General features: G+C 40.8%; 1 protein-coding gene across 3 annotated transcripts; it reads left to right on the plus strand.

Annotated features, from left to right (window-relative positions):
- The first annotated feature begins 2,767 nt into the window (after nucleotides 1–2,767).
- Nucleotides 2,768–25,351, plus strand: LOC137037831 (hereditary hemochromatosis protein homolog). Of its 3 annotated transcripts, XM_067412152.1 has the most exons (20): nucleotides 2,768–3,009; nucleotides 3,777–4,046; nucleotides 4,664–4,918; nucleotides 4,990–5,271; nucleotides 5,412–5,522; nucleotides 12,399–12,416; nucleotides 12,733–12,762; nucleotides 12,961–12,996; nucleotides 14,695–14,730; nucleotides 16,349–16,381; nucleotides 17,161–17,178; nucleotides 17,496–17,525; nucleotides 17,725–17,760; nucleotides 19,459–19,494; nucleotides 23,241–23,330; nucleotides 23,478–23,540; nucleotides 23,622–23,660; nucleotides 23,743–23,805; nucleotides 23,924–23,962; nucleotides 24,133–25,351. In XM_067412152.1, the coding sequence occupies exons 1-20, from the start codon at nucleotides 2,955–2,957 to the stop codon at nucleotides 24,165–24,167; spliced, it is 1,575 nt and encodes a 524-aa protein (XP_067268253.1). In that variant the 5' UTR covers nucleotides 2,768–2,954; the 3' UTR covers nucleotides 24,168–25,351. The 3 variants fall into 3 exon arrangements, with proteins under 3 accessions (XP_067268253.1, XP_067268254.1, XP_067268255.1); XM_067412153.1 differs by lacking the exons at nucleotides 14,695–14,730; nucleotides 16,349–16,381; XM_067412154.1 differs by lacking the exons at nucleotides 23,622–23,660; nucleotides 23,743–23,805; nucleotides 23,924–23,962; nucleotides 24,133–25,351 and having other exon boundaries at nucleotides 23,241–23,334.
- Nucleotides 25,352–26,967: the final 1,616 nt, after the last annotated feature.

Consider the following 26,967-nt stretch of genomic DNA (forward strand, 5'->3'; position numbering starts at 1 on the left):
CAGACAGATAGATAGACACAGACAGACAGACAGACAGACATAGATAAAACAGACAGAAAGATAGATAGATAGATAGATAGATAGATAGATAGATAGATAGATAGATAGACAGATAGATAGATAGATAGATAGATAGATAGATAGATAGATAGACAGATAGATAGACAGATAGATAGATAAAACACAGATAGATAGATAGATAGATAGATAGATAGATAGATAGATAGATAGATAGATAGATAGATAGATAGATAGATAGATAGACGGATGGATAGATAGACGGATGGATGGATAGATAGATAGACAGATAGATAGATAGATAGATAGATAAAACACAGATAGATAGATAGATAGATAGATAGATAGATAGATAGATAGATAGATAGATAGATAGATAGATAGACAGATAGATAGATAGATAGATAGATAGATAGACAGATAGATAGACAGATAGATAGATAAAACAGACAGCTAGATAGACACAGACAGATATAGATAGATAGATAGATAGATAGATAGATAGATAGATAGATAGATAGATAGATAGATAGATAGATAGATAGATAGATAGATAGATAGATAGATAGATAAAACAGACAGATAAATAAAACAGACAGCTAGATAGACACAGACAGACATAGATAGATAGATAGATAGATAGATAGATAGATAGATAGATAGATAGATAGATAGATAGATAGATAGATAGATAGATAGATAGATAGATAGATATACAGACTGATAATATAATATATCATACTGTATAAAATGATAATAATCTAACAGTGAAATATTTAATAAAAATACCCTCTTTATCTAACACACATTGTCATTTTTAACCTACATTTGCAACGCAGACATTATTTTTGCCTCTTGTGTAAAAATGAACAAAGTTCATCCTCATCAAACCTTGTAAATCTTATCATACATCATAAACCTCGTGTCTATCGATATATAGATCACATGTTCCGGACACAGATGTCATTATTTAATTAAATAATTATTTTTAGCGCCAACATTTTTAGATGTTGTTATCATTTCTTTACAGCACAAGTGTTTGCTTAAGAGTTAATATATAATCATTCATATCAACAATTTAATGAAGAATGACTCTCAATAAATAGTGAACAAACAATGAATGTAAATATTAGATTAAGCTGATAAAGAGAGCAAACAATAATGTTTCATTCATTCCACTGCAGCTTTGAAAGTGTTTTATTATATTCTTAAACTTCTACCGTCTAGTAGTTTGCCACATGTCAACGGGAAATAAAGAAAGAAAAATGAATTCCTGACTATTTCTGATTTGTTTACCCGATTAATCAGTTTAATTTCCTCCCACAGTTGTCTTTCAGAAGTGATTTTTTGAAAAGCAAGCATAACCAGGTAATTAATATGTCAATCAAATGAAAGATTAGACTGGAGTGAAAATATAGTGTGGGTAGATGCAATGCTAGATCATTATCTAGCCTATCCAAGTTTGTACTGTCCAAAGTACAGGCCTCCTTCCAAAGTGTTGGCACAGTGAAGGATGTGGACTGATTTAGCTGGTGGTTTTTAGATTCGGTTTATTGAAGTGTGAGATTCAGATTAAGCAGTTGTAATTGCGGGAGAGTCTTTCTTGAGCAAAGGCCCGAACTAAACTACAGTCACATGAATGATCTAATCACCTCAGACACGCGTCCGTTTATATAACTGCACTCTGTGTGACCCACTATAATCTGGATTAACAAAGTGATCTTTGGATTGAAGTGTGTGGGAATGTTTGACATTCATTCTGACTCTGATCACTGGAGATGATGGTAAATGACACAATGCTGGCCTCTGCTGTACAGACTGTGTCAGTGCACATGTGTAAAGACTTCATACTGTGAAAAATTAATATTATAAATGTGTCAAATATTATTAGGGAAATATTTAAATTTTATTGCATTACATTATTGTTTCTACTCACTATTCACTATAGCACTGTGCTGTTAGATGCATTTATTTATTTATTTTTATATATAGTTTAAAATAAACTAAATAAAATTTTATTCTTATTTAATAAATACATTAAATATCATATTTTTATTATTACTTTTATTCAATTCATATTTAATGGTATTAAATGATTTGTTTAGATTTAATAGATTTAGATTAGATTTAATACATTTAATAGATTACTCTTTTAACATCAGATTTACAATTTATTAAAGGTGTTTTTATGCATGTTAAGCTGAGTTCAGTTTTCGTTGCATTTAAAGTTTTGACCAGCAGGCGTCTGCATTTTAAACAAGTGACTTTTTTTGAGCAGTTGATTCAAAGATTCAAAAAGTTTTGTTCCTCCCATTATGTTACACAGGTTGAAACTTGCCAGGTTTGCTGTTTTTCCTTTTAAACTGTATTGAAATGATAAACTGTGCTTTTGTGAGGCAGCGCCTTCAAATATTCTCAGCCCTCTTTAGTCAAGAATGCAATCTGTGGGAAGAAATGGCCAAGCTTCTTCAAAGTTTCTCATTCAGAGCTGTGTCAGTTTGCATTTGCAGACAATGGTAAATGTGGTTTCCGTCTTCTCTCATCATGACCCCATACATGACGTGTCTCCTCCACATCTAAAAACCAATGCTTGCCAGTGTGGGGAAAAAAAAAAAAAAAAACACACACTTTCAGACTAGATAAATTTCCTGTTTAATTCTTGTGCCTGTATGACAAGTGACACTTATGAAATGTATATATTCCTGTGTGGGCAATGACCCGTCACGTTATGTTGGGTATATGGTGACTAGTGAAATTGTGTATAACAAGTATAACAGTTTATCTAAGCTGAGTTTTGATATTTGGCTGGTTTTGGTCTATTTTTGATTGGCCTTCGGGTTTTGTTCCACAGACATGTCAAATCATTTTTATTTTCACATTTGTGAGTCTCTGAGAACACGGTTTTACAGTTTCACACTGAAACCCAAAGATCAGGAATGGCCTCAATCAAAGTTCTTCTTCTGATTTCAGCTATATCTTCTTCTCAGAGTGGTAAGGAACTTTTTTTTGACTCCGTTTGTTTCCATATTGTTACATGCTCATATGTCTGTATTACTATTAGACTGTAAAGATTATTCATAAGGTTCAAAACGATCTGTGCCGAGAGAATGCTGAGAAGTTAGCTTACAATGAGCAATACATTTGTTACAGTATTTATTATTCTTTATTTCTGTTAGTAAAAATATGAATACAAAGTTCTGTCATGAAACTCTAGATGGCACAGGCTGTTAGGTCCTTAACCTGCTCGTAATCACATCATTATCTATAGGGCACAGCTGATTGGTTCCTGCTGTATCAGTAGCCAATGAGCTCGCTGCACAACCTTCAGATACTTAGTCAGCATTTGCCTTAGCAGTGTGGTGGGCTTCAGAAACCCTCCACCTTCCCCAGCTCCACCTGTGTAGATCTGCTATGGGTAATTCATGTACGCTTTATTGTACAGCAGCATGTCTTACTCACAGCAGTGTGTGTATTAGCAGTAGCAGGTCCCGTACTTGCTCTGCAGCGGCAGCAAACAGACATTAAACACAGGACAGAACAAAGAAAACAGAGAGCTTAAATACACTGATCATTAACAAAAACAAGGAATAGGTGAGAACTAATTAGTATCCATAGAAACCAAAGAACTATAACTCAGGTAAAACAGAGACGGCACTTAAAAACCATGAACTAGAAACAAAACAATGCAAGATACAGAAATTAAATGACATGATTGTGACATTAATGTTGTTAACTAATTTTCTTCTTCCTCATTTCAGAAATGCACTCTCTATACTACATGTACAGCGTCATATCAAAATCTCTGATGTCTGGAGAAATGTCTGAATTCTACACCTCAGTTGAACTCAATGACATTCAGATGAGTTTGTGTCACAGTGTGAATAAAGCAGATTTCATGACTCCGTTGTGTGAGGAATCTGAGAGACTCTTTAATGAAAGTGATGATCTGCATTATAAACAACAGTGGCTTCAGATCAACCTTAAAACACTGATGGAGCACAAGAGGAAGAACAGCACACGGGACACAGGTGATTGTGTTGAGGGGACGGTGGGGTCAGTTGGGGGTAAGATGTGCCATGTCAAGTAATTTGAATAATTGAGGAATGCATGAGGGATTTTCACTTCCAGTAAAAATGAACAGTCATGAGAACAAACAAATCACTGATCTTAAAGTCTAATTATTCACATTTTCTTAAACCAGTTAAACAACAAATTCAATATTCTGTGTACCTGAATGTAGTTAAACAGTTTTCAACATTTTATTATAATATTTATTCTGCATGTATGAGCATATATACAAAAATGATGTAGAATTTACTTTTCACTTTAAATAATTAGAAAGAAATGGTCATAATTAAAAAAAAAAATTATAATTGAATGCATCCTTGGCAGGTCTTTAGCCAAATAATTCACATGGCTTTATAAATGTTTACATGCAATCAACTATCATGTAAACTGACATAAGTTACAAGGACATGCAAAATCACTTTTCTCTTGTGCATCTGTCACAGGCAAATGTGATGTTGTACAAATGTGGAACATTATCAAAATTACGCTCAGTTTCCTAGACAACTCTCCTCCACTCCACTTTTGAATAATATCACTGTCAGATTTAGTCTTCTGTTTTTAATCTTCTGTGTTTCAGATCTTCATGTTCTTCAGTGGATTCACGGCTGTGCAGTTGAACGTCACTCTAATGGTTCAGTCATGTTTCTTCAAGGCACTGATGAATACGCCTATGATGGCCAGACCTTGACCTTTGACCTCTCAATGAAGCCTTTAGTCCTTGACCATGACATCATCTGGGACAGAGAATCAGTTTCCAGCCTGGAGAGGAAATGTGTGGAAACGTTAACCAGCTTCATTGAGCTTCAGCGAGAGAGAAAGTTCATCATGGAATGTGAGTTTAAATAAGATTCTATAGAATGCATTCTTTCATGCTGATTTATTACTGAATCGTCTGTCCTGCAGCTCGTCCTGATGTTCACACTCTTGTAAAAGCGTCTGGATCATCAGTCAAGCAGCTGCTGGTGTGTTTGGCCACAGGCTTCTACCCTAAACATGTGCAGATGGAGATCAGACACAACCAGACGCCGTTACCTGATGAGCAGCTGAAGTCAGATGGAATCAGACCGAACGCAGACGGATCCTTTCAGCTGATGAAGAGCCTGGAGATCCTGCCGTCTGAAACATCTCAGTATCAGTGTGTGGTGAAGCACCAGAGTCTGACTGAACCGAACATCATCAGCTGGGGTAAAAAGATCATTCATACAGGACTGTTGATCAGAGTTTATCTAGGTTTCATAAAATCTCTCATTCATTATCAGTGTTATGTCTGATGTTGCTCCATTATAACTGAACTAATGTTGATGAATGATGTTTTTCTGTGACAGATGAAGCGAATGTCCTGCTGCCGCTGCTCATTGGATTTATAGTTGTTTTAGTGGTTCTTGCCATCATCATTCTTGTTTTTTATCTGCTGAGAAAATGTCTTAAACGTAGAAGTGAGTATTATTCCTGTTATTATTCCCTAAGTCCTTTATAGGATGAGTTCCCATTCAGTCGGTCACGCTCGACGTACATCGGACAGACCGACGAATAGGAATCTCGCTAGAGAGGCCAATCTACTTCGAGTGTAACTAAACGAGCCAATGCACATTGGCATGCAATCATATGCATCAGCTGCTTACCTCGCAGCGCGGGTATATAATGAGCAGCAGGTGCGTTGCATCTTCAGCTTTTCGCTTCGGAGCCAAACCTTCCATGAAGACAGCTACTGAAAGCGAGTGTGGTGAACGAGTCTCCCTTCAAGACGTCTCTTTGTTGCGAGGTGCAGGCGGACAGCGCAGCAGCGGGGCCGATTCTCCTTTTGTTTTTGTTTTTGCCTTTTGTTTGATTGAGCAAAGCTGTAATCAGCGTGAAGGCCGTTCTCACGGCTGGTGAAACGGTGCGCCTAGATCGCTAAAAAGCTGTTGTTACAGCTGGTAAGAGGAGCGCCTTCAAGGAGAGTGCACACGACAGGCTGCACATTCCCTGTCTGTGCTGCAGCGGCTATTCCCCTGCGTGCTTCAGCACCTAAAAGAGTCAGTCCTTGAAAGAGCTAACACGAGTAGTTCGCGTCTTTTTAAAGATGTCGTTCTACTTGTGTGTTTATGGATGCGGTCGTTACCTGGCGCCTCGGGATGGTCACCAGCGCTGTATCGCGTGCTTGGGCTTAAGGCACGCTGAGGCAGCGTTTGTGGATGAGTCATGCACCCATTGTGGGATGATGACCATCGCGGAGTTGCGGTCGAGACTCCACTTTCTGCAAAGGGGTGGAGTCCCGGTCCCGACGCCTCGCTCCAATCCTCCTCAGAGGGTTGCTGCGAGCGGCGGGGCTGGTGACTTGAGGATAACGGTGAGCGCGCTTCCTTCGGGGAACCAACCCCCTAGGAACCCTCCCCCCTCGTGCGCTCCGCAGCCAGTAGAGCTGCCCGCGGAACGTGGTGGACCACCCCAGAGGTGTGTACCATCCGTTTCCTTCGGAGCTCCCCCAGACGACCGGATGTCGATCGCTGCATCGGAGGGTGAGCCTGATACTTCTGGGGAGGATGAGTCGGCGCAGTTGCCTCCTTCGGGGGTGACAACTGTGCCCGACATGGACCCGGAAATGATGGCTATGCTTTCCCGGGCCGCCAACAGGGTCGGGCTCGTGTGGAATCCTCCACCGTGTCCCGAACCCTCGAGGTTGGATGACTGGTATCTCGGGATGGCCAGGGCTGGTTCTCAGCCCCCCACCCCAGTGCCCTTCTTCCCGGAGGTGCATGAGGAGCTCACAGGCACGTGGACGGCACCTTTTACTGCCCGAAACCGTGTCGGTGGGTCCTCTTCCTTCACCACCCTTGATGGCGGGGCAGCGAAGGGTTACACGCGCATACCCCCTGTGGAACGGGCCGTTGCTATGCAACTGTGCCCTAACTCCACCTGGCGGGGGGAGCCGTCTCTCCCTTCCCGGGCCTGTAAGTACTCGTCGGATCTTACCGGCAAGGCTTATCAGGCCTGTGGGGAAGCTGCCTCTGCCTTACACGCTATGGCGTTGTTGCAGGTCCATCAGGCCAAGGCACTGAGGGACCTGCACGAGGGTGGTCATGATCCACAAGTTCTCCAGGAACTTCGTGCCGCGACGGACCTCGCGCTTCGAGCGACGAAGGTTACGGCGCGGTCAGTGGGTCGTGCGATGTCCACTATGGTGGTCCAGGAACGCCATCTCTGGCTGTGTCTTGCGGACATGAGGGATACCGACAAGGTCAGGTTTCTTAATTCCCCCGTGTCCCAGACCGGCCTTTTCGGCGACGCAGTCGAGAACTTTGCCCAACAGTTCTCGGCTGTACAAAGGCAGTCTGAGGCCATCAGTCACATCCTGCCGACGGCACCTCAGACTACCCGTCGCCGAGGGCGCCCCCCTGCAGCCGCCCCCGCTCCCGCGCCCCAGCAGCAGCAGCCTCCATCCAAGCGGCGCCGTGGAGCCGGTCGCGGGCGGGGTGCCCAGCCCGTCCAGCCACCCCCCAAGAAGAAGGGTGGCAAGGCCAAGTCCAAGCGGCCCTAGGACGGGCGACCCGGAGATGGAGGGGACTGCTCTTCAGGAGGTGGTGACTGCACCGCTCCTTCCCCCGGAGGAGGGCCGGGTGGAGAATCTTTTGTTGTTTCCTTTTGTTTCGCCGCTGGCTCAACAACCAGCGGTACCCAAATTTTCAATAAAAGAGCAGTTTCCTTTATCTCCGGGTCCGAAGAGGGCTCGGAGAGCAGTGGGAGGGCTAGAACCTCACCACTCTCATCCACCTCTTCTGTCGCCAGCGGACAGCAGCGAGCAGCAGGTAAGCAAATCCTCGACTGCTCCCTCTGTCCACCCGTGGAAGCAGGTAAGTGTTGCACAGCACACTGTGACCCCGCTTCGGGCCGCCTCACACAGAGAGCCTCCCGTGCCGCGTCCCTGCGTTCCACCTCGCTGCCCCGCGGCGGGTACGCCGGTGGTCCCCTTGGTGCTGCTGGTGCGGTCTCTGGGAGCCTGGCTAGCGCTCCCGAGTCCGTCTCGCTGGCTCCTCCGGACCATCAGGCTCGGCTATGCGATTCAGTTCGCCCGGCGTCCCCCCAAGTTCAGGGGCGTCCTCTTCACTTCAGTGAAAGATGTCGATGCCCCTGTTCTGCGTGCGGAGATTGCAGTCCTACTGGCGAAGGACGCGATAGAGCCGGTCCCTCCAGCCGATTTGAGGTCAGGGTTCTACAGCCCCTACTTCATTGTACCCAAGAAAAGCGGCGGGTTACGACCGATCTTGGACCTGCGAGTTTTGAATCGGAGCCTTCACAAGCTACCGTTCAAAATGCTTACGCAGAAACGCATTTTCGAGTGCATCCGTCCCCAAGATTGGTTTGCAGCGATCAACCTGAAGGACGCGTACTTTCATGTTTCGATTCTTCCGCGACACAGGCCATTCCTGAGATTCGCGTTCGAAGGTCGAGCATATCAGTACAGAGTCTTACCCTTCGGGCTGGCCCTGTCTCCCCGCGTCTTCACGAAAGTCGTGGAGGGAGCCCTTGTTCCCATGAGAGAACAGGGTGTTCGCATTCTCAACTACCTGGACGACTGGCTCATTCTAGCACAGTCTCGGGATCAGTTGTGCGAACACAGGGACTTAGTGCTCAGGCACCTCAGCCAGTTGGGGCTTCAGGTCAACTGGGAGAAGAGCAAACTCGCCCCAGTGCAGAGGATCTCTTTTCTCGGTATGGAGTTGGATTCGGTCGAACGGGTAGCACGCCTCACAGAGGAACGTGCTCGGTCGGTGTTGAACTGCCTGAATACGTTCAATGGCAGGACAGCGGTCCCACTGAAGTTTTTTCAGAGGCTCCTGGGGCATATGGCGGCTGCAGCGGCTGTAACACCGCTCGGTCTGCTTCATATGAGACCGCTTCAGCACTGGCTTCACGGCCGAGTCCCGAGATGGGCGTGGCAACGTGGCACGTTCCGGGTGCCAATCACTCAGGAGTGCCGCCGTACCTTCAGTCCGTGGTCGGACCCCTTGTTTCTTCGGGCAGGAGTGCCCCTAGAACAGGTGTCCCGGCATGCTGTGGTGTTCACAGATGCTTCTGCCACCGGCTGGGGTGCCACGTACAACGGACATGCAGTGTGCAGTGTCAGGGGTTTGGACGGGACCCCATCTGCATTGGCACATCAATTTCCTCGAGTTGCTGGCAGTACGCTTTGCGCTGAGCCGCCTCAAAGGCCTGCTTCGCGACAAGCATGTACTGGTTCGTACGGACAACACTGCGACCGTTGCGTACATCAACCGCCAAGGTGGTCTACGCTCCCGTCGCATGTCGCAACTCGCCCGCCATCTCCTCCTGTGGAGTCGGAAGCATCTGAGGTCGCTTCGCGCCATTCATGTCCCCGGTGTGCTCAACCGTGTGGCCGACGAGCTATCACGAGCTGCGCTGCCCGGAGAGTGGCGACTCCACCCCCAGGTGGTTCAGCTGATCTGGAGAGAGTTCGGAAAGGCTCAGGTAGACCTGTTTGCCTCACCAGAAACCTCCCACTGCCAGTTGTTTTACTCTCTGACCGAGGGAACACTCGGGACAGATGCACTGGCTCACAGCTGGCCCCGGGGCCTGCGCAAATATGCGTTTCCCCCAGTGAGCCTACTTGCACAGACCCTGTGCAAAGTCAGGGAGGACGAGGAGCAGGTCTTGTTAGTTGCGCCTTACTGGCCCAACCGGACCTGGTTCCCAGAACTCTCACTCCTCGCGACAGCCCCTCCCTGGCCCATCCCTCTGAGGAAGGACCTCCTCTCTCAGAGACGGGGCACTCTTTGGCACCCGCGTCCAGACCTCTGGAAACTCCATGTCTGGTCCCTGGACGGGACGCGGAGGTTCTAGGTGACTTACCCCCTGAGGTACTTAACACCATCACTTCGGCACGTGCACTGTCTACGAGACGTGCTTACGCCTCGAAGTGGAACCTGTTCGTCGAGTGGTGTTCTTCTCGCCGAGAAGACCCCCGAAGATGCTCGATCGGAGTCGTGCTTTCCTTCTTGCAGCAAGGGTTGGAGCGTAGGCTGTCCCCCTCCACCCTCAAAGTCCATACTGCTGCCATATCCGCTTACCACGACCACATAGATGGCAAATCTGTTGGTCAGCACGACCTGGTCACCAGGTTCCTTAGGGGGGCGAGACGGTTAAATCCTCCTCGTCCCCCCTCCATACCCTCTTGGGACCTTACTCTGGTGCTCAGAGCACTCCAGATTGCTCCCTTTGAGCCTTTGCTGTCAGCAGACTTAAAGATTCTCTCTATGAAGACTTTGCTGCTGGTGGCATTGGCCTCCATCAAGAGGGTAGGGGACCTGCAGTCATTTTCGGTCGACGAATCGTGCCTAGAGTTCGGGCCGGGTGACAGCCACGTGGTACTGAGACCCCGGCCTGGCTACGTGCCCAAGGTTCCTACCACTCCCTTCAGGGACCAGGTAGTGAGCCTGCAAGCGCTGCCCTCGGAGGAGGCAGACCCAGCCCTGGCTTTGCTCTGTCCAGTTCGCGCCTTGCGACTGTACTTAGACAGAACTCGAAGCTTCAGGACCTCAGACCAGCTCTTTGTCTTTTACGGAGGCCAGCAGAAGGGAAAGGCTGTCTCCAAGCAGAGGATGGCCCACTGGATAGTGGATGCCATCGCCCTGGCTTACCAAGCTCAGGGCGTGCCCTGCCCGCTCAGGTTGCATGCCCACTCCACGAGAGGTGTGGCATCCTCCTGGGCGCTGGCTCGTGGCGCCTCGCTAACAGACATTTGTAGAGCTGCGGGCTGGGCGACACCTAACACGTTCGCTAGATACTATAGCCTTCGTGTCGAGCCGGTCTCCTCCCGTGTTCTCGCCTCAGGTCAGAGGCACGGAGAGGCCCCGGCTTAGTGTCGGCTTGCTGCGCTACATGCGCATTCTATTCTCCAGAGAGTCCCTACGGGCAGACCCTGTTGAGTCCTCCAGTTACCCTTCGGCAGCCGACGTGGCGGAGCGTCTGGCGCCAGGCCTATACTCCGTTGTATCCTTGAGAACCGGATTTAGGCTGGGTTCCATATGTGTGACCCTACGGGGATCCCATATGGCTTTTTCCACGGCTGCTCCTAAACGAAGCCCGTGTCTTTCCCTCTGGGAGAACCCATCTCTCATCGAGTGGAGTCACCCCAGTTCTTCCATATGTTGTACAACCTACAAGGTTAGTCCATATGTACTTATCCATATAACTCCTTCGGGGAAGGATATGGCTTCCGCAGCGTTCCTTATCGCATGTAAGGCTACGCTTTCCCAGCGTTATCCAATTGTCGCACTGAGTGGGTTTTGGGAACAACAGTGATCGACCCTCTCTGCGTGAGCCTGGTCCCACCGTCCTTAGGCAAGGGGGTTCAGGTGGCTCACGACAGAGCGCTGGAAGAGGGCAGCTCCTGTGGCGCTTTGGTAGGGATTCCTATTCGTCGGTCTGTCCGACGTACATCGAACGTGACCGACTGAATGGGAACGTCTCGGTTACATAGGTAACCCTCGTTCCCTGAAGGAGGGAACGGAGACGTACGTCCCGTCGCCACAGGCGTTGTCCTGCTGATGCTGCCGCCTGCTCGGTTCGGCTCCTCAGCGAAAACCTGAAGATGCAACGCACCTGCTGCTCATTATATACCCGCGCTGCGAGGTAAGCAGCTGATGCATATGATTGCATGCCAATGTGCATTGGCTCGTTTAGTTACACTCGAAGTAGATTGGCCTCTCTAGCGAGATTCCTATTCGTCGGTCTGTCCGACGTACGTCTCCGTTCCCTCCTTCAGGGAACGAGGGTTACCTATGTAACCGAGACGTTACTGTTAATATTTATATAATTATTTGTCATATTGATAAAGTCAGGTATTTAAGTGCTGTTCATTGTCAGATCTCAAAAAAATTGTTTTAGTCTTCAAAAAGAATCAGAACAATCACTGAATAGTATTCTGTGCCAATAATGTTTAATATTTTGCATGAGCTTTTATTAGTCAAGACATTTATCTGTTATTAAATCTGTACAGCTCATTCTGATGATGATAAACTGAAGTCAGATGAAGAGACTGACCATCTGTTAAAATGTATTATTTTAGGTTGCTGAGAGTTACAATGTAACTTTCAAAAGTTACCAATTAAAGTACAAATCAGAATAAAATAACTTTTTTTTGTGAAATTAGTTGCATGAATTTGTGCTTTTAATCTTTTGCCATTGACATTATCATTTATATAGTTTATAGTCCTATATAAGATTCTTTAATGTATTTTACATCTACCTCACATTGATAATTCATTCTCTACTGTTTCATCCAGAGTGCTGACATGATCTTTTCTTTCTTTTAGGTCCCAGCATTGCAGTATGTGAGTTTCCTGCACTAATATATTTTTACTTTAATTATTCAGTTTATTTAACACAACAAAGCAGCGTATCAATAAGAAGCAAACTAAATCAATATTCACAACATTATTTCAGTAATGTCATACAAACCAAAATGACTTTTTGTACAAAAGTAACAAAAATGTCCTCGATTGCAAAGTTTTACATTTATTAATCTGAACAGCTTTTGTAAACTCATCTTTATTTTGGGTTTTTAGTTTCATTATGTCTCGTACATTTCAAATGTGTTTTGCTCTTGGTCTGTAATTCAACACTGTATGTTAATATTCATTGTTTCAGATGGAGCGTTTCCAAGACCGAGGGGAAACAGTGAGTCTGAATTGTTAAAAGTCTTAATGTATTGATGAATTTATTGATTTTTTTTATTATTTCCATAAACATTTAAAAAAAAACAAAAAAAAAAAACTCATCTTTATTTTTGGTTGTTTAGTTTCATTATGTCTCTTACATTTCAAATGTTTTTTGCTCTTTGTTCTGTAATTCAACACTGTCTGTTTATGTTCATAGTTTCAGATGGAGCGTTTATGAGACTGAAGAAAAAAAGTGAGTCTGCATTGATAAAATTCTCAAAAATGTATTAATGAATTCATTAATTTGTTGTTTTTCCATGAACAACTTTTGTGCAGACATTTTTTTTTCATTTAGCTTATTTCAATAGTAAGTTTAAGTTCAAATATAGCTGCAAGCAGTGATGGTGGGCCCAAGCCCGGTTGCACTGCTAACTCGGTGGCTTCGGGGCAAATGTGCACAGTGGGCAATATGCATTAAAAACCTCCCTGAACTATCGTTTGTGCAACAGTCTTATGCTCTAAAAGCATGCTTTCATTAAATTTCAATATGTGTGGTATAAAAAATAAAATTATAAAATTAACAAATAGAGCCAAATCACAGAACCTGCAAAGACGATTTTAATATCAGTTTCAGGTAATAGTAATGTCTAAATTTTTCTGTTCACTTATGCAAGTTTATTTTAAACAGCCACTTTTATAAAATCAAAAAATAAAAAGTGATTTTTAATAAATTTGAATTATATCAGTAAATAATTAACTTAAAGACACGTGTTGTACATGATGTTTGCAAACACATCACATGACTTTCTATAACACCCATGTTGAGAAAACACACACTCTCCTTTGTAAAAACAAAACAAAGACTTAAGTCTTGTATGAATCAGAACATGAAATCCCAGGTGTTGGTAATAATAATTGTAACTCAAATTACATTTTAAAATTAGTCCTGTCCAAATGGTGATATAATGTCATGGTTCAATTTCAAATGAGTGTGAAGTTATCATTTGCAGTTCAATATTTCTATAAGTTCATCAAAAATAGACACACACACACAGGTTTGTATTGCTGTCTTAGTGAGGTCATTGCATTAATAGGTCATTGCATTGAAGGTCATTCCATTGATTTTGAATCGGGTCAATGATATTTTCTATCACCTAACACAACCCCTACTCCTAAAGGCCCCAGTATACTTCAAACAAAGTTCTTTTTCGTTCTTCATTTAGGAGTAAAACAAAGTTTGAAATGCGTGACCAGCAATATACTGTAAACGAACATCTGACACCACCCACACTGCTGAGATCGACATTTAGATGAATATGTAAATATGTGCCGTGCACTTTCTTCTCAGTAACAAAATAAATACAACAAAAATGAGAAAACAGTAAGCATTTATTATAGAAAGCATAAGAAAAGCGTCTGATCATAACAGCATGGGTATGTTAGCACAACGTAACGTTTGGATGGATCCGTTCAGAGTCAATAAACTTTGGAGTTTTCAGAACGCTTTTAACTTGATGAACTTTGTTTGTAAATCACTAACTCGGCTAACACCCCTTTATCTAAACCTCTCTAAATATCTCTAAAATATTATTTTAAATAAATATTTATCTCTGGGGTAAATAGATTTTCAAAACAGCTGTTGGACATGGTTGATATTTGAAATCAACCCAAACAAAGCCACCCCTCTCTTCATTGCTCCGCCTCCAAAACTCACACTCCAATCCTAACCACCCCGCTCCTTTTTTTCAAATCTCCCTCTTGCTCGTTCTCTCTCCTCGACCGTCATACGACCCCTAATGCTGATTGTTTACACGTTTATTGTTGGTATCGGCCTGAAAAAATAGACTCACACATCCACCATGTATGTTTGTAGTTTTTTCCACTTTTCATTTGTGTTTGTCTGATCATAAACTGAAGTGAAAACTGACTGTGTTAATATCTGTTATTTCAGATTCTTTAAATTATATAAACAACTTGGAGTCAACGAGTGAGTATGAATTGCTAAAAAGCCCAAATGAAAATAAAAAGTTACTGTTATTGTACAGCATGGATCACGGAAGTGAGCCTGGGCCCAGTTTACTTTTGATTTCTGGTACAAATATGACATATACACCAATCAGCGTATATGATTTGTCTAGAATGCATCAGGCCATTATAATGCTATTTCAGTTTCAACAAACATTTCCAGAAAACAACTTGTGACTTTGCTTTGCTGGATTTGCTTTGGATGACATTCATGAGATTCATGATAATCCCATAGGAGCAAAAACTGATTCTCACACAGTTTTCAGTGTAATAAATGCAGCATAATGTCTGAATTGTGCAGAGGACAAAGCAGCGAACACGTCCGGTCACTCGAGAGGTGTCGCTGCAAGCTTTAAAGAGCACAGTGGCTCTACATGTGCATTGTTTAGCACATTGCTTGAACTTATGCCTTGAAGACGCTGGGGGAAAAATGTAAGCTGATACAAGTTGCATTGGATATTGTGCAAGAAGTGACTCGCTTAAAACAGTCTCCAAAATGAAACCATGTATTTGAAGCATTAAAAACTGAAATGAGATCCAACATTCAACCTGAGAAGCCTCTGTCCTCCGTCATGGACTGCAGTAAAATCTAGACAAAGAAGTAAGAACTATTTTGTTCTGGTGACCCTAATGACAGAAATCACAGAAGAATCCCATGATGAATGTGGTAGGACAGCTGCTGGTGTTTTGGTTTTTCTAAAAATATTCACCACGTATTTCAGTCTGTGTCTTGCTTACAGGATTTCTCTCCAACCGAACAGTTATTCAAGACATTTCAAAAACGTGATGCTACAAGATGCTAAAGCTGCAGTTGCGGTCACACAAAGTTTTATTTAGACGACAAAGTTGTCATTATGCATTTCAAACTTTTTTTTACATAAGTGCTAGAGGCCTCAGATGCTCCCAGGTTGTCAGTGCAACAGAAACTGGCGGAAGTAACAATGCGAATGAATTTCAAAGTCCTTCAGAATATTACAGACAACAGTATTTTGAGGTCTTGTACTTGTGAACTTGGTCAATGTTTTGATCAGAAAGACTTTAAAAAGAAGGAAGTGGTGGACTTGTGGGAATTCTTTTCCCAGCTGCCTGTGGGAAGGAGACGACTCTCCAACTTTCTAACGCCTTTGTACTCTGAGGATTTTGAGGATTTATGTGCATAGTTGAGCATGTTGCCAGACATTATCAGTTAGGTTCAGCAGTTAGGCCATGAATACTGTCCCTGGTTTACTATCAGAAGTGAACAAAATAATGAAACTGTTTTTCACAATTCCCATAAGAACAGCATCAACTGTAAGACTGTTCTCAATGCTAAGACGTATTAAAACATATCTATAGCTTGACTATGACACAGTGAAGGCTTAATGACTTGATGTGCCACTACACACACACACACACACACACACACAGAGAGAGAGAGAGAGAGAGAGGGGTCCTGGCCATTAACAATTTTCTTTAATTCAACATTTAAATTTATTAATGAATTTATTAATTTGTTAATATTTCTATTAGTAACTTTTGAAAAAAAAATGTTGATTGGTTTGTTAAATGTCTTCTTCACCAAGATACTTTATTTATTTTAGGTGATGACGAGTCACTAGATCTGCCAGGAGACTGTGAGTTTGAATGGCTAAAATGCCCAAAAATAACTTATTAAGACTTATTATGATTTATAGTACTATATAAGATTCTGTAATGCATTTTACTTCTACCTCACACTGATAATTCACTCTACTGTTCTTTGATCCAGAATGCTGACAATAGCTATTTCCATCAACCATAGCTGCATCCCAGATGACACACTATACACTATGCACTTAAAACACTATGTACTTGTGCACTATGTACTCATCCATGTAGTGCATGAATTGTATATGGTTATTTTGTCATTTAACATCGGAGTCTGATACCCCTCCCCCTCCACTATGTAATTAAATCTGCGACAGATCGCAAAAAAAATGTTTTAGTCTTCAAAAAGAATCAGAACAATCACTGAATAGTATTCTGTGCCAATAATGTTTAATATTTTGCATGAGCTTTTATTAGTCAAGACATTTATCTGTTATTAAATCTGTACAGCTCATTCTGATGATGATAAACTGAAGTCAGATGAAGAGACTGACCATCTGTTAAAATGTATTATTTTAGGTTGCTGAGAGTTACAATGTAACTTTCAAAAGTTACCAATTAAAGTACAAATCAGAATAAAATAACTTTTTTTTGTGAAATTAGGTGCATGAATTTGTGCTTTTAATCTTTTGCCATTGACATTATCATTTATATAGTTTATAGTCCTATATAAGATTCTTTAATGTATTTTACATCTACCTCACATTGATAATTCATTCTCTACTGTTTCATCCAGAGTGCTGACATGATCTTTTCTTTCTTTTAGGTCCCAGCATTGATGTATGTGAGTTTCCTGCACTAATATATTTTTACTTTAATTATTCAGTTTATTTAACACAACAAAGCAGCGTATCAATAAGAAGCAAACTAAATCAATATTCACAACATTATTTTTAGTAATGTCATACAAACCAAAATGACTTTTTGTACAAAAGTAACAAAAATGTCCTCGATTGCAAAGTTTTACATTTATTAATCTGAACAGCTTTTGTAAACTCATCTTTATTTTGGGTTTTTAGTTTCATTATGTCTCGTACATTTCAAATGTGTTTTGCTCTTGGTCTGTAATTCAACACTGTCTGTTAATATTCATTGTTTCAGATGGAGCGTTTCCAAGACCGAGGGGAAACAGTGAGTCTGAATTGTTAAAAGTCTTAATGTATTGATGAATTTATTGATTTTTTTTATTATTTCCATAAACATTTAAAAAAAAACAAACAAAAAAAAACTCATCTTTATTTTTGGTTGTTTAGTTTCATTATGTCTCTTACATTTCAAATGTTTTTTGCTCTTTGTTCTGTAATTCAACACTGTCTGTTTATGTTCATAGTTTCAGATGGAGCGTTTATGAGACTGAAGAAAAAAAGTGAGTCTGCATTGATAAAATTCTCAAAAATGTATTAATGAATTCATTAATTTGTTGTTTTTCCATGAACAACTTTTGTGCAGACATTTTTTTTTCATTTAGCTTATTTCAATAGTAAGTTTAAGTTCAAATATAGCTGCAAGCAGTGATGGTGGGCCCAAGCCCGGTTGCACTGCTAACTCGGTGGCTTCGGGGCAAATGTGCACAGTGGGCAATATGCATTAAAAACCTCCCTGAACTATCGTTTGTGCAACAGTCTTATGCTCTAAAAGCATGCTTTCATTAAATTTCAATATGTGTGGTATAAAAAATAAAATTACAAAATTAACAAATAGAGCCAAATCACAGAACCTGCAAAGACGATTTTAATATCAGTTTCAGGTAATAGTAATGTCTAAATTTTTCTGTTCACTTATGCAAGTTTATTTTAAACAGCCACTTTTATAAAATCAAAAAATAAATAGTGATTTTTAATAAATTTGAATTATATCAGTAAATAATTAACTTAAAGACACGTGTTGTACATGATGTTTGCAAACACATCACATGACTTTCTATAACACCCATGTTGAGAAAACACACACTCTCCTTTGTAAAAACAAAACAAAGACTTAAGTCTTGTATGAATCAGAACATGAAATCACAGGTGTTGGTAATAATAATTGTAACTCAAATTACATTTTAAAATTAGTCCTGTCCAAATGGTGATATAATGTCATGGTTCAATTTCAAATGAGTGTGAAGTTATCATTTGCAGTTCAATATTTCTATAAGTTCATCAAAAATAGACACACACACACAGGTTTGTATTGCTGTCTTAGTGAGGTCATTGCATTAATAGGTCATTGCATTGAAGGTCATTCCATTGATTTTGAATCGGGTCAATGATATTTTCTATCACCTAACACAACCCCTACTCCTAAAGGCCCCGGTATACTTCAAACAAAGTTCTTTTTCGTTCTTCATTTAGGAGTAAAACAAAGTTTGAAATGCGTGACCAGCAATATACTGTAAACGAACATCTGACACCACCCACACTGCTGAGATCGACATTTAGATGAATATGTAAATATGTGCCGTGCACTTTCTTCTCAGTAACAAAATAAATACAACAAAAATGAGAAAACAGTAAGCATTTATTATAGAAAGCATAAGAAAAGCGTCTGATCATAACAGCATGGGTATGTTAGCACAACGTAACGTTTGGATGGATCCGTTCAGAGTCAATAAACTTTGGAGTTTTCAGAACGCTTTTAACTTGATGAACTTTGTTTGTAAATCACTAACTCGGCTAACACCCCTTTATCTAAACCTCTCTAAATATCTCTAAAATATTATTTTAAATAAATATTTATCTCTGGGGTAAATAGATTTTCAAAACAGCTGTTGGACATGGTTGATATTTGAAATCAACCCAAACAAAGCCACCCCTCTCTTCATTGCTCCGCCTCCAAAACTCACACTCCAATCCTAACCACCCCGCTCCTTTTTTTCAAATCTCCCTCTTGCTCGTTCTCTCTCCTCGACCGTCATACGACCCCTAATGCTGATTGTTTACACGTTTATTGTTGGTATCGGCCTGAAAAAATAGACTCACACATCCACCATGTATGTTTGTAGTTTTTTTCACTTTTCATTTGTGTTTGTCTGATCATAAACTGAAGTGAAAACTGACTGTGTTAATATCTGTTATTTCAGATTCTTTAAATTATATAAACAACTTGGAGTCAACGAGTGAGTATGAATTGCTAAAAAGCCCAAATGAAAATAAAAAGTTACTGTTATTGTACAGCATGGATCACGGAAGTGAGTCTGGGCCCAGTTTACTTTTGATTTCTGGTACAAATATGACAGAAGTGAACAAAATAATGAAACTGTTTTTCACAATTCCCATAAGAACAGCATCAACTGTAAGACTGTTCTCAATGCTAAGACGTATTAAAACATATCTATAGCTTGACACAGTGAAGGCTTAATGACTTGATGTGCCACTACACACACACACACACACACACACACACACAGAGAGAGAGAGAGAGAGAGAGAGAGAGAGAGAGAGAGAGAGGGGTCCTGGAAAAAGTGGACATGATTATCATAACCACAAACAACTCAAAACAATTTTTAGGAAGTGACTCTTAAAATATATGTAAATTTATTTCACTTTTTTTTTTTTTTTTTTTCAAGTATTTCTTTCGTTGTGGTAGTTAGATTTTTTATACTAAGTTGTGTGTGGTGGAATTAAGGAACCTTCTTTTGATACATTCCGTGATCCATGCTGTACATCCTCACTGTATCAATGACTAAATGCATTAACATGTTTAATAATCATCTGTACAGCCATGTTGCTCTAGCTGATGATTATCTGTCATTAAATCTTTACACTGATTATTCTGATGATGAACTGAAGTGAAGAGATTGACTGTTAATATTTATTAACACAAACCATCAAACCGGTTATGCTTCAGGACTCGAAGCCCAGCACAGAGCAAACTGCTTATTACAAAATTAACTATTTTCTTTAATTCAACATTTACAGTTATTGATGGATTTATGGTAACACTTTAGTATAGGGAACACATATTCACTATTAATTATGACTTTTCCCTCAATAAACTTAAAATGTACTGCTCATTAATAGTTAGTAAGGTAGTTTAGCTATAGGCTAGGATTAAGAAAGTAGAATTAAGGTCATGCAGAATAAGGCATTCACTAATAAACAGCCAATATTCTAGTAATATGCATGCTAATAAGCAACTAGTTAAAGACCCTAAAATAAAGTGTTACCAAATTTTTTAATATTTCCATGAACATCTTTTGAAAAAAATTATCAGATGTTTCTGTTTGTGAATTATTATTCTTTATTTATTTTTGCTATATGTCTTGAATTTTCTGTAATGTAATTCTGTAATGTATTTTACTTCTACCTCACATTGATAATTCATTCTCTACTGTTCTTTGATCCAGAGTGCTGACATGATCTTTTCTTTCTTTCTTTTAGATGGTGAGGAAATGTGTGAATTTACATTTACTAATATTTTTGTCTTTGTCCTGGTTATCGTGATTACTATAATCCACAGAGCAGACACAGAATCACATATACAAGGAATCTTTATTAAACACCCAGAACTTCAGAACTAACTCTACACATCAAACACAGATGTTAACGAGGGCTTAATTACACTAGGATAGATAATTGAAAATACAGGGAACAGGTGTGTAACTAATCAGAAACCATGGAAACAAACTACAAACTAGAACTCAGGCAAAGACACTGAAACTAAACAGAGCAAGATAATTAAGCTTTGAACTGAACGTGACAAACTTTTATTAACTACATTAAGTAGTTGTATTAAATATAAACAACAGAAATACAAATAAAGTAAACTGTGCTTTTCAGGCAGGTCTAATAGTAGTTTTCAGGTACAGAAATTAAATAAACTAGGCTAATTAAAAAAAATAACACCGCACAGACTTCATATCCTTTTTAAAGTTCAAGATCAGTGAGTAAAAAATATTGTTTTCTTGATTTTAATTTTTACGAACCAATATCGATTCTTAAATCTGAATTTAAAAAGAATTGTCTGTTTTCAGTTGATGAATGAATACATTTACATTTATGCATTTGGCAGATGCTTTTATCCAAAGCGACTTACATTGCATTATACTGAGTATGTGCAATCCCTGGGATCGAACCCATGACCTTTGGCATTGTTAGTGCCACGCTCTAAACACTGAGCTACAGGAAAGCCCAGAAAGAAAATAGAACACGTAGTGCCTCCCAACCAATAAATCGCAATAATCTTTGTGCTTTTTTACTTTTAATATGAAGCAAAGTCTCAGATTTCAAATGACATCCATCTTATTATGAGATTCAAAAAATAAATACGTTTTGTCGCTGTTTAATGTGGCGTGACAGATCACTTTAGCACCTCAGTTAAAGAGAAGCAGCAGCACGAGCTCATGTGATCATCCTCTCCTCCGCTTTAATACCAGTTACAGCGAAATAAACATGCATAAACATCTAAAGGCATGTTAAAATATACAGTACAACTTATCTAAATCCATATCATGTCTCGTGTAATCACTCAATCAGTGTTTCAACCTCGGAAAGACGTCAATAAAACAGCTTGTAAACAATGTCACGTAACATCACATTCATTTCAGAAAAACATATTCAGTGATATGTTGACTAGAGTTGACTCATTAATCAACTCTAGAAAGCAACATTCTGAAATATAATAAATAATATAAATATAGCTTTGCACCATTACATATTCATTGTAATTTTTTAATGTTCTTCAAATTTTAATGCATGTTTGAATAAATCAGTAATGACAGCCACGATTTAAATGTTTATATAAAAAAAAATGAAATGGAGTAGAAATATAATTATATAAGTCTAAACTTTATTTATTATTAAAAAAAAAACATAATTGATTGTAATTTAAGGGTTAGTATATAAATAAGTTAATTTAACCTTCAATATTATTATAGTAGTACCAGCTGACTCCCATGTGTAGTTTTATTCCTCTAGAAAATATGGCATATACTGTAACTGATCCAAAAGAATCGAATCGAATCGAATCGGAAGCATGTGAATAGAAATAGAAATCGAATCGAATCAAATCAATACCCAGCCCTACTCACCAACACTGATTTTTACTCGCATTTGGTGCTTGGCAAGTGTTAATTTCAGGCCCTATATATATATGTGTATATATGTCACAAATGAAGCATATCATATATCTTGCATCAAACATACTCTTATTAGAAGTATTTTTAATATTGAAAGGTATGTTAATATTGTTAATGAATATCAAAGAATATTAAGTAAAACGTCATTGGTTCATTCAGCCCGTGTTCATTTAAGAGCCACCAATCAGTGTGTATGATTTGTCTAGAATGCGTCAGGCTATTATGATTAGCGTTAGGTACCGTTCGCATTTTAACTGGTACTGGTGTCAGTATCGGTACCTGAAATTGGTCCGGTACCCAACGCTACCTTTTTTTGGTACTTGTAATAACAAAAACATTTTATTTCATTGAAAAAAAAAAAATAAGCTCAAACCTCTCAATTTCAACATTTTTTATTTATTTATTTAGACATTTTACACACTAGACAAAATAAACTGTTATGTGTGCACTGTAGGCTAGTATGCATGAGATTGCATTACAGTTGAGAATTCAAATGTCACAAAAGAATTAGAATTAGAATCTGAGATTCCATGATGTAGGTGCCCTTTCATGGTCATTTTATGGTCACCTGACTTACGGTGGCCAAAAGAATTTGCTTTTTTCACACATGCTTCAGACACCGGTTCCACAGGAGGCGTTCCCATTCCCATAGGGAACTGGGTTATATTCCTGACCTGAGATGTCTTACTGTCACTGTGCAGCCTCACCTTGTTGATGACTAAATGCATTAACATGTTTAATAACCATCTGTGCCATCATTATATTAATTCTGAACTCTCCATCAGGACCAGAAAGATGTGCAGGCTTGGCTGCTGCTTTAAATGATGATTCAGATGATGAAAACACCACAGATCCCAATATGGAGGAGGAACACAGTAGGTCCTGAAAACACACACACACACACACACACACACACCAGTGTTTGTTCACTGCAGTCACTGGTATAAACTGAAGCTTCTTCAGATGTTGTTCAGATGTTGTTCAGGTGTGTTTCATGAATGGTTTCTCTCCGTCTCTTTCAGCTGAGGAGGTTCATGACACTCAAAGTCTTTGTGACACTGAAGCGACTCCAGCAGCAGCTCGAGGTCAGAACATCTGAATTCATCTCTTATCTGACACTGATTCTTCATCTCACTCACTGAACGTGTCTGTAATGACTTTTCTAGGTGCAATGGGCTCCAAAATCATCTCTCTGCCTAACTTTGGTGAGTTAAGATACACTTTCTTATGTTTTGTGGTTTTATTCATGCAGACACATAGATGTGAAATAGTTTCACGTTTTTTCAGTCATGGATAGAGAAGACACCGATCAGAATGTTACCCAGAATGCCCTGCTTTTACCACTGCCAAGTAATGTTTATAGTTTCTCATTTATTCTCCTTCAAATTCATCAGTATGTCAAACATAACTATTCAAATGGTAGCCATATCTGTGCTGATTATAAAGACATTATAATTCTGTGTTTCAGGACGCTGCAGATCCAAGATCATTTCACTGCCAAACCTCAGTAATGTTTCAGTTCATTTCAGCTAAAGAAGAACAACATATTCACGCTTTCGTTCATTTACACTTTAAGTGTTTGCTGTTTAATTTGAGTTTTTATAATGAGAAACACAAGTTCTCAGGTTTTAAATGGCTGTGAGTTCAAATGAAATCTTGTTTTGTTGTTTTCTTCAGCTCAAGACAGAGAGGACAGCGATGACTCCAGTTAAAGATGTTCAGGTTGTTTTGAAGAATCAGATCTAGAGCTTTACTTCCATCATCAATGCCAAAAGAACATGGAAACCTGAACATCACAGTCATCTGTGCTTGTTTCATTATAAACCCGTGACCGTTAATGTGAGGATTTTACGTCTAAGAGCTTCAGGAGCTCAAACACCTGATCGACATTTGGGCACATGCTCAATGAACCAGCATCAGAAAAAAATGGCATTACATTTCTTTACATGATTTGAATTTATTGTTTTACTTGCATGAAAATCCCGGTGAACACCATTTATCTCTGGAGGAGCATTTTTTCAACCGCATGACAATTATTATCTATGTTTGTATTAGAAATGTGTTCATTAATCACTAGTTCATAGAAGCATTGATTTCAAAAAATAGACATTGTTAGACCCTAATATTAATGATCTGTCATTAAGTTACAGTATCATCCTTCCCTGTCGTCATTGTCAGAATCGACCTTCGGCTCAGATTCCTGCAGGAGACAAAAATGTTGTGACATTTTATTTCAGGAACACTGTGGATGTGCCTCAAACTTAGTTACATTTATCTGCTACAAATGACAATAGTTTACAAATCCTCTATGTCTCTCTACATTAGAATAAATGTTAAACCTTCTTCACTAACAGAAAACATGGACATTTTAATTTTTTTAACATGAATTTATCGTGTTTAAATCATGCCATTCCCATTTCGTTTCAAGCATTTAATGTAAAATCTGCAGCAGAATTAAGCATCAGAGGTAATAGTTTGATTTCTGACTCTAAATACTTTTTATCCTTTAAATATTTAAACAGATTTTTCAGGAGGATCTCTCCCATTTCACTGCAAAAACATAAATGCTCTGTGTCTTATTTAAATGTAGTCATTATTTTCAGTGGGAACACTTCTTTGTCAGTGTTATTTGACTGGTTTAATTAACATCACAATCATCACTGTTTATTTTAAATCCATAATGCTAGAAACTTCCTCTGGTTCAGTTTTTAAGGGGAAAAAACAACTCTGGATAAATCCCTGATCTTAAAGAATGTATGCCTGTTTTCAGATTGATTGTGTGAATGAGAAAAACGTCTCGGGTTACGAGTGTAACCCTTGTTCCCTGAGTAAGGGAACGAGACGCTACGTCGGATGACGTGACGGGAACCCTCTGTATTTTGTGTTCGTGAAGCACCTCTGTATCCAACCAATGAAAAGACGCGACGTCAGAGGCGGGTGACGTCACGGATCAGGAAGCTATAAAGCACACCTGAACACAAAGCACGCCAGCTTCTGTAGGTTGTCTGAAGCAAGCGCACCAGGTATGCAGGAGATACGGCCACGTGACGTAGCGTCTTGTTCCCTTACTCAGGGAACAAGGGTTACACTCGTAACCCGAGACGTTCCCTTTCGTGGGAACTATCGACGCTACGTCGGATGACGTGATGGGAACGCAATCCCAACTACGCCGTCTCTCCAAGTGCCTGGCTGCTATCTTGTAGCACCCTGGCCCCCGGAGTGATATTAAGGTGAAGATTGTAAAATCTGATAAAGGTGTGCTGGGATGACCATCCAGCCGCACCACAAATGTCGTCCATAGAGACACCAGATAGAAGAGCTCTGGACGCGGCCATACCTCTCGTGGAGTGAGCCCGCACCATCAAAGGACACGGGCGCCCCACCGTCTCATACGCAAGTGAGATGGCCTCGACCACCCACTTGCTCATCCGCTGTTTAGATGCTGGGCCCCCCTTCTTAGGGGACCCATAACACACAAACAATTGTTCTGTTTTTCTCCACAGGGCAGCTCTGTGGACATACGCATCTAGTGCTCTTACAGGGCAAAGCAGATTCTTCCTTTCCTGATCCAAGTTTGCAAAAGGAGGCGGGCAGAAAGCCTCAAGTACAATGGGGCCTGGGACCCTCGTCGGAACCTTTGGAACATAGCCCGGCCTGGTATGCAAAAAGGCTTTCACCATACCAGGCGCAAACTCAAGACAAGATGGAGCTATTGACAGCGCTTGTAAATCACCAATTCTCTTCAAAGAAGAGACGGCCAAGAGAAAGATAGTTTTAAGTGTCAAGAACTTGTCTGACACCTCCTCTATTGGCTCGAAGGGAGCCTCAGCCAGCCCTTGGAGCACAATAGTGAGGTCCCAGGTCGGGGTCTTTGTGCGCACCACAGGCCTCAACCTGAGTGCACCACGGAGGAAGCGTACTACTAGAGGGTCTCGACCCAGCGAGGAGCCCCCTACAGGAATATGATGAGCCGAAATAGCGGCCACATATACTTTCAGCGTGGAAGGGGTTAAACCTTCCGAGAACTTTTCCTGAAGGAACCGAAGCACGTCTGAGACTGAAGAATGGACCGGGTCCAAATTATGTTGTTCACACCACACAGAGAACAATTTCCATTTGTATAAGTACAACTTCCTCGTGGAGGGAGCTCTGGAATGAAGGATGGTCTCCACAACCTCAGTTGGGAGACCAGATCCTATGAGCCTTGCCCCCTCAGGGGCCAGGCCCACAGTTTCCACATTTCTGGGCGGGGATGGAGAATCGTGCCACCCACTTGAGACAGGAGATCCTGCCTGAGGGGAAGCTCTAAGGGAGAGCCGTGCAGAAGAGACATTATGTCCGAAAACCATATTCTGGTCGGCCAGTAAGGGGCCACCAATATTAGGTCGACCTTCTCCTGGCGAACCTTTTCCAGAACTCCCGGGAGCATTGAGACTGGGGAAATGCATACAGACGTAGCCTCGGCCACGTCTGTAGCATGGCATCCAGCCCTAGAGGTGCTGGGTGCTGAAG

This window comes from Chanodichthys erythropterus, chromosome 15 (genome assembly GCF_024489055.1).
Source record: "Chanodichthys erythropterus isolate Z2021 chromosome 15, ASM2448905v1, whole genome shotgun sequence".
Lineage (NCBI taxonomy): Eukaryota > Metazoa > Chordata > Actinopteri > Cypriniformes > Xenocyprididae > Chanodichthys > Chanodichthys erythropterus.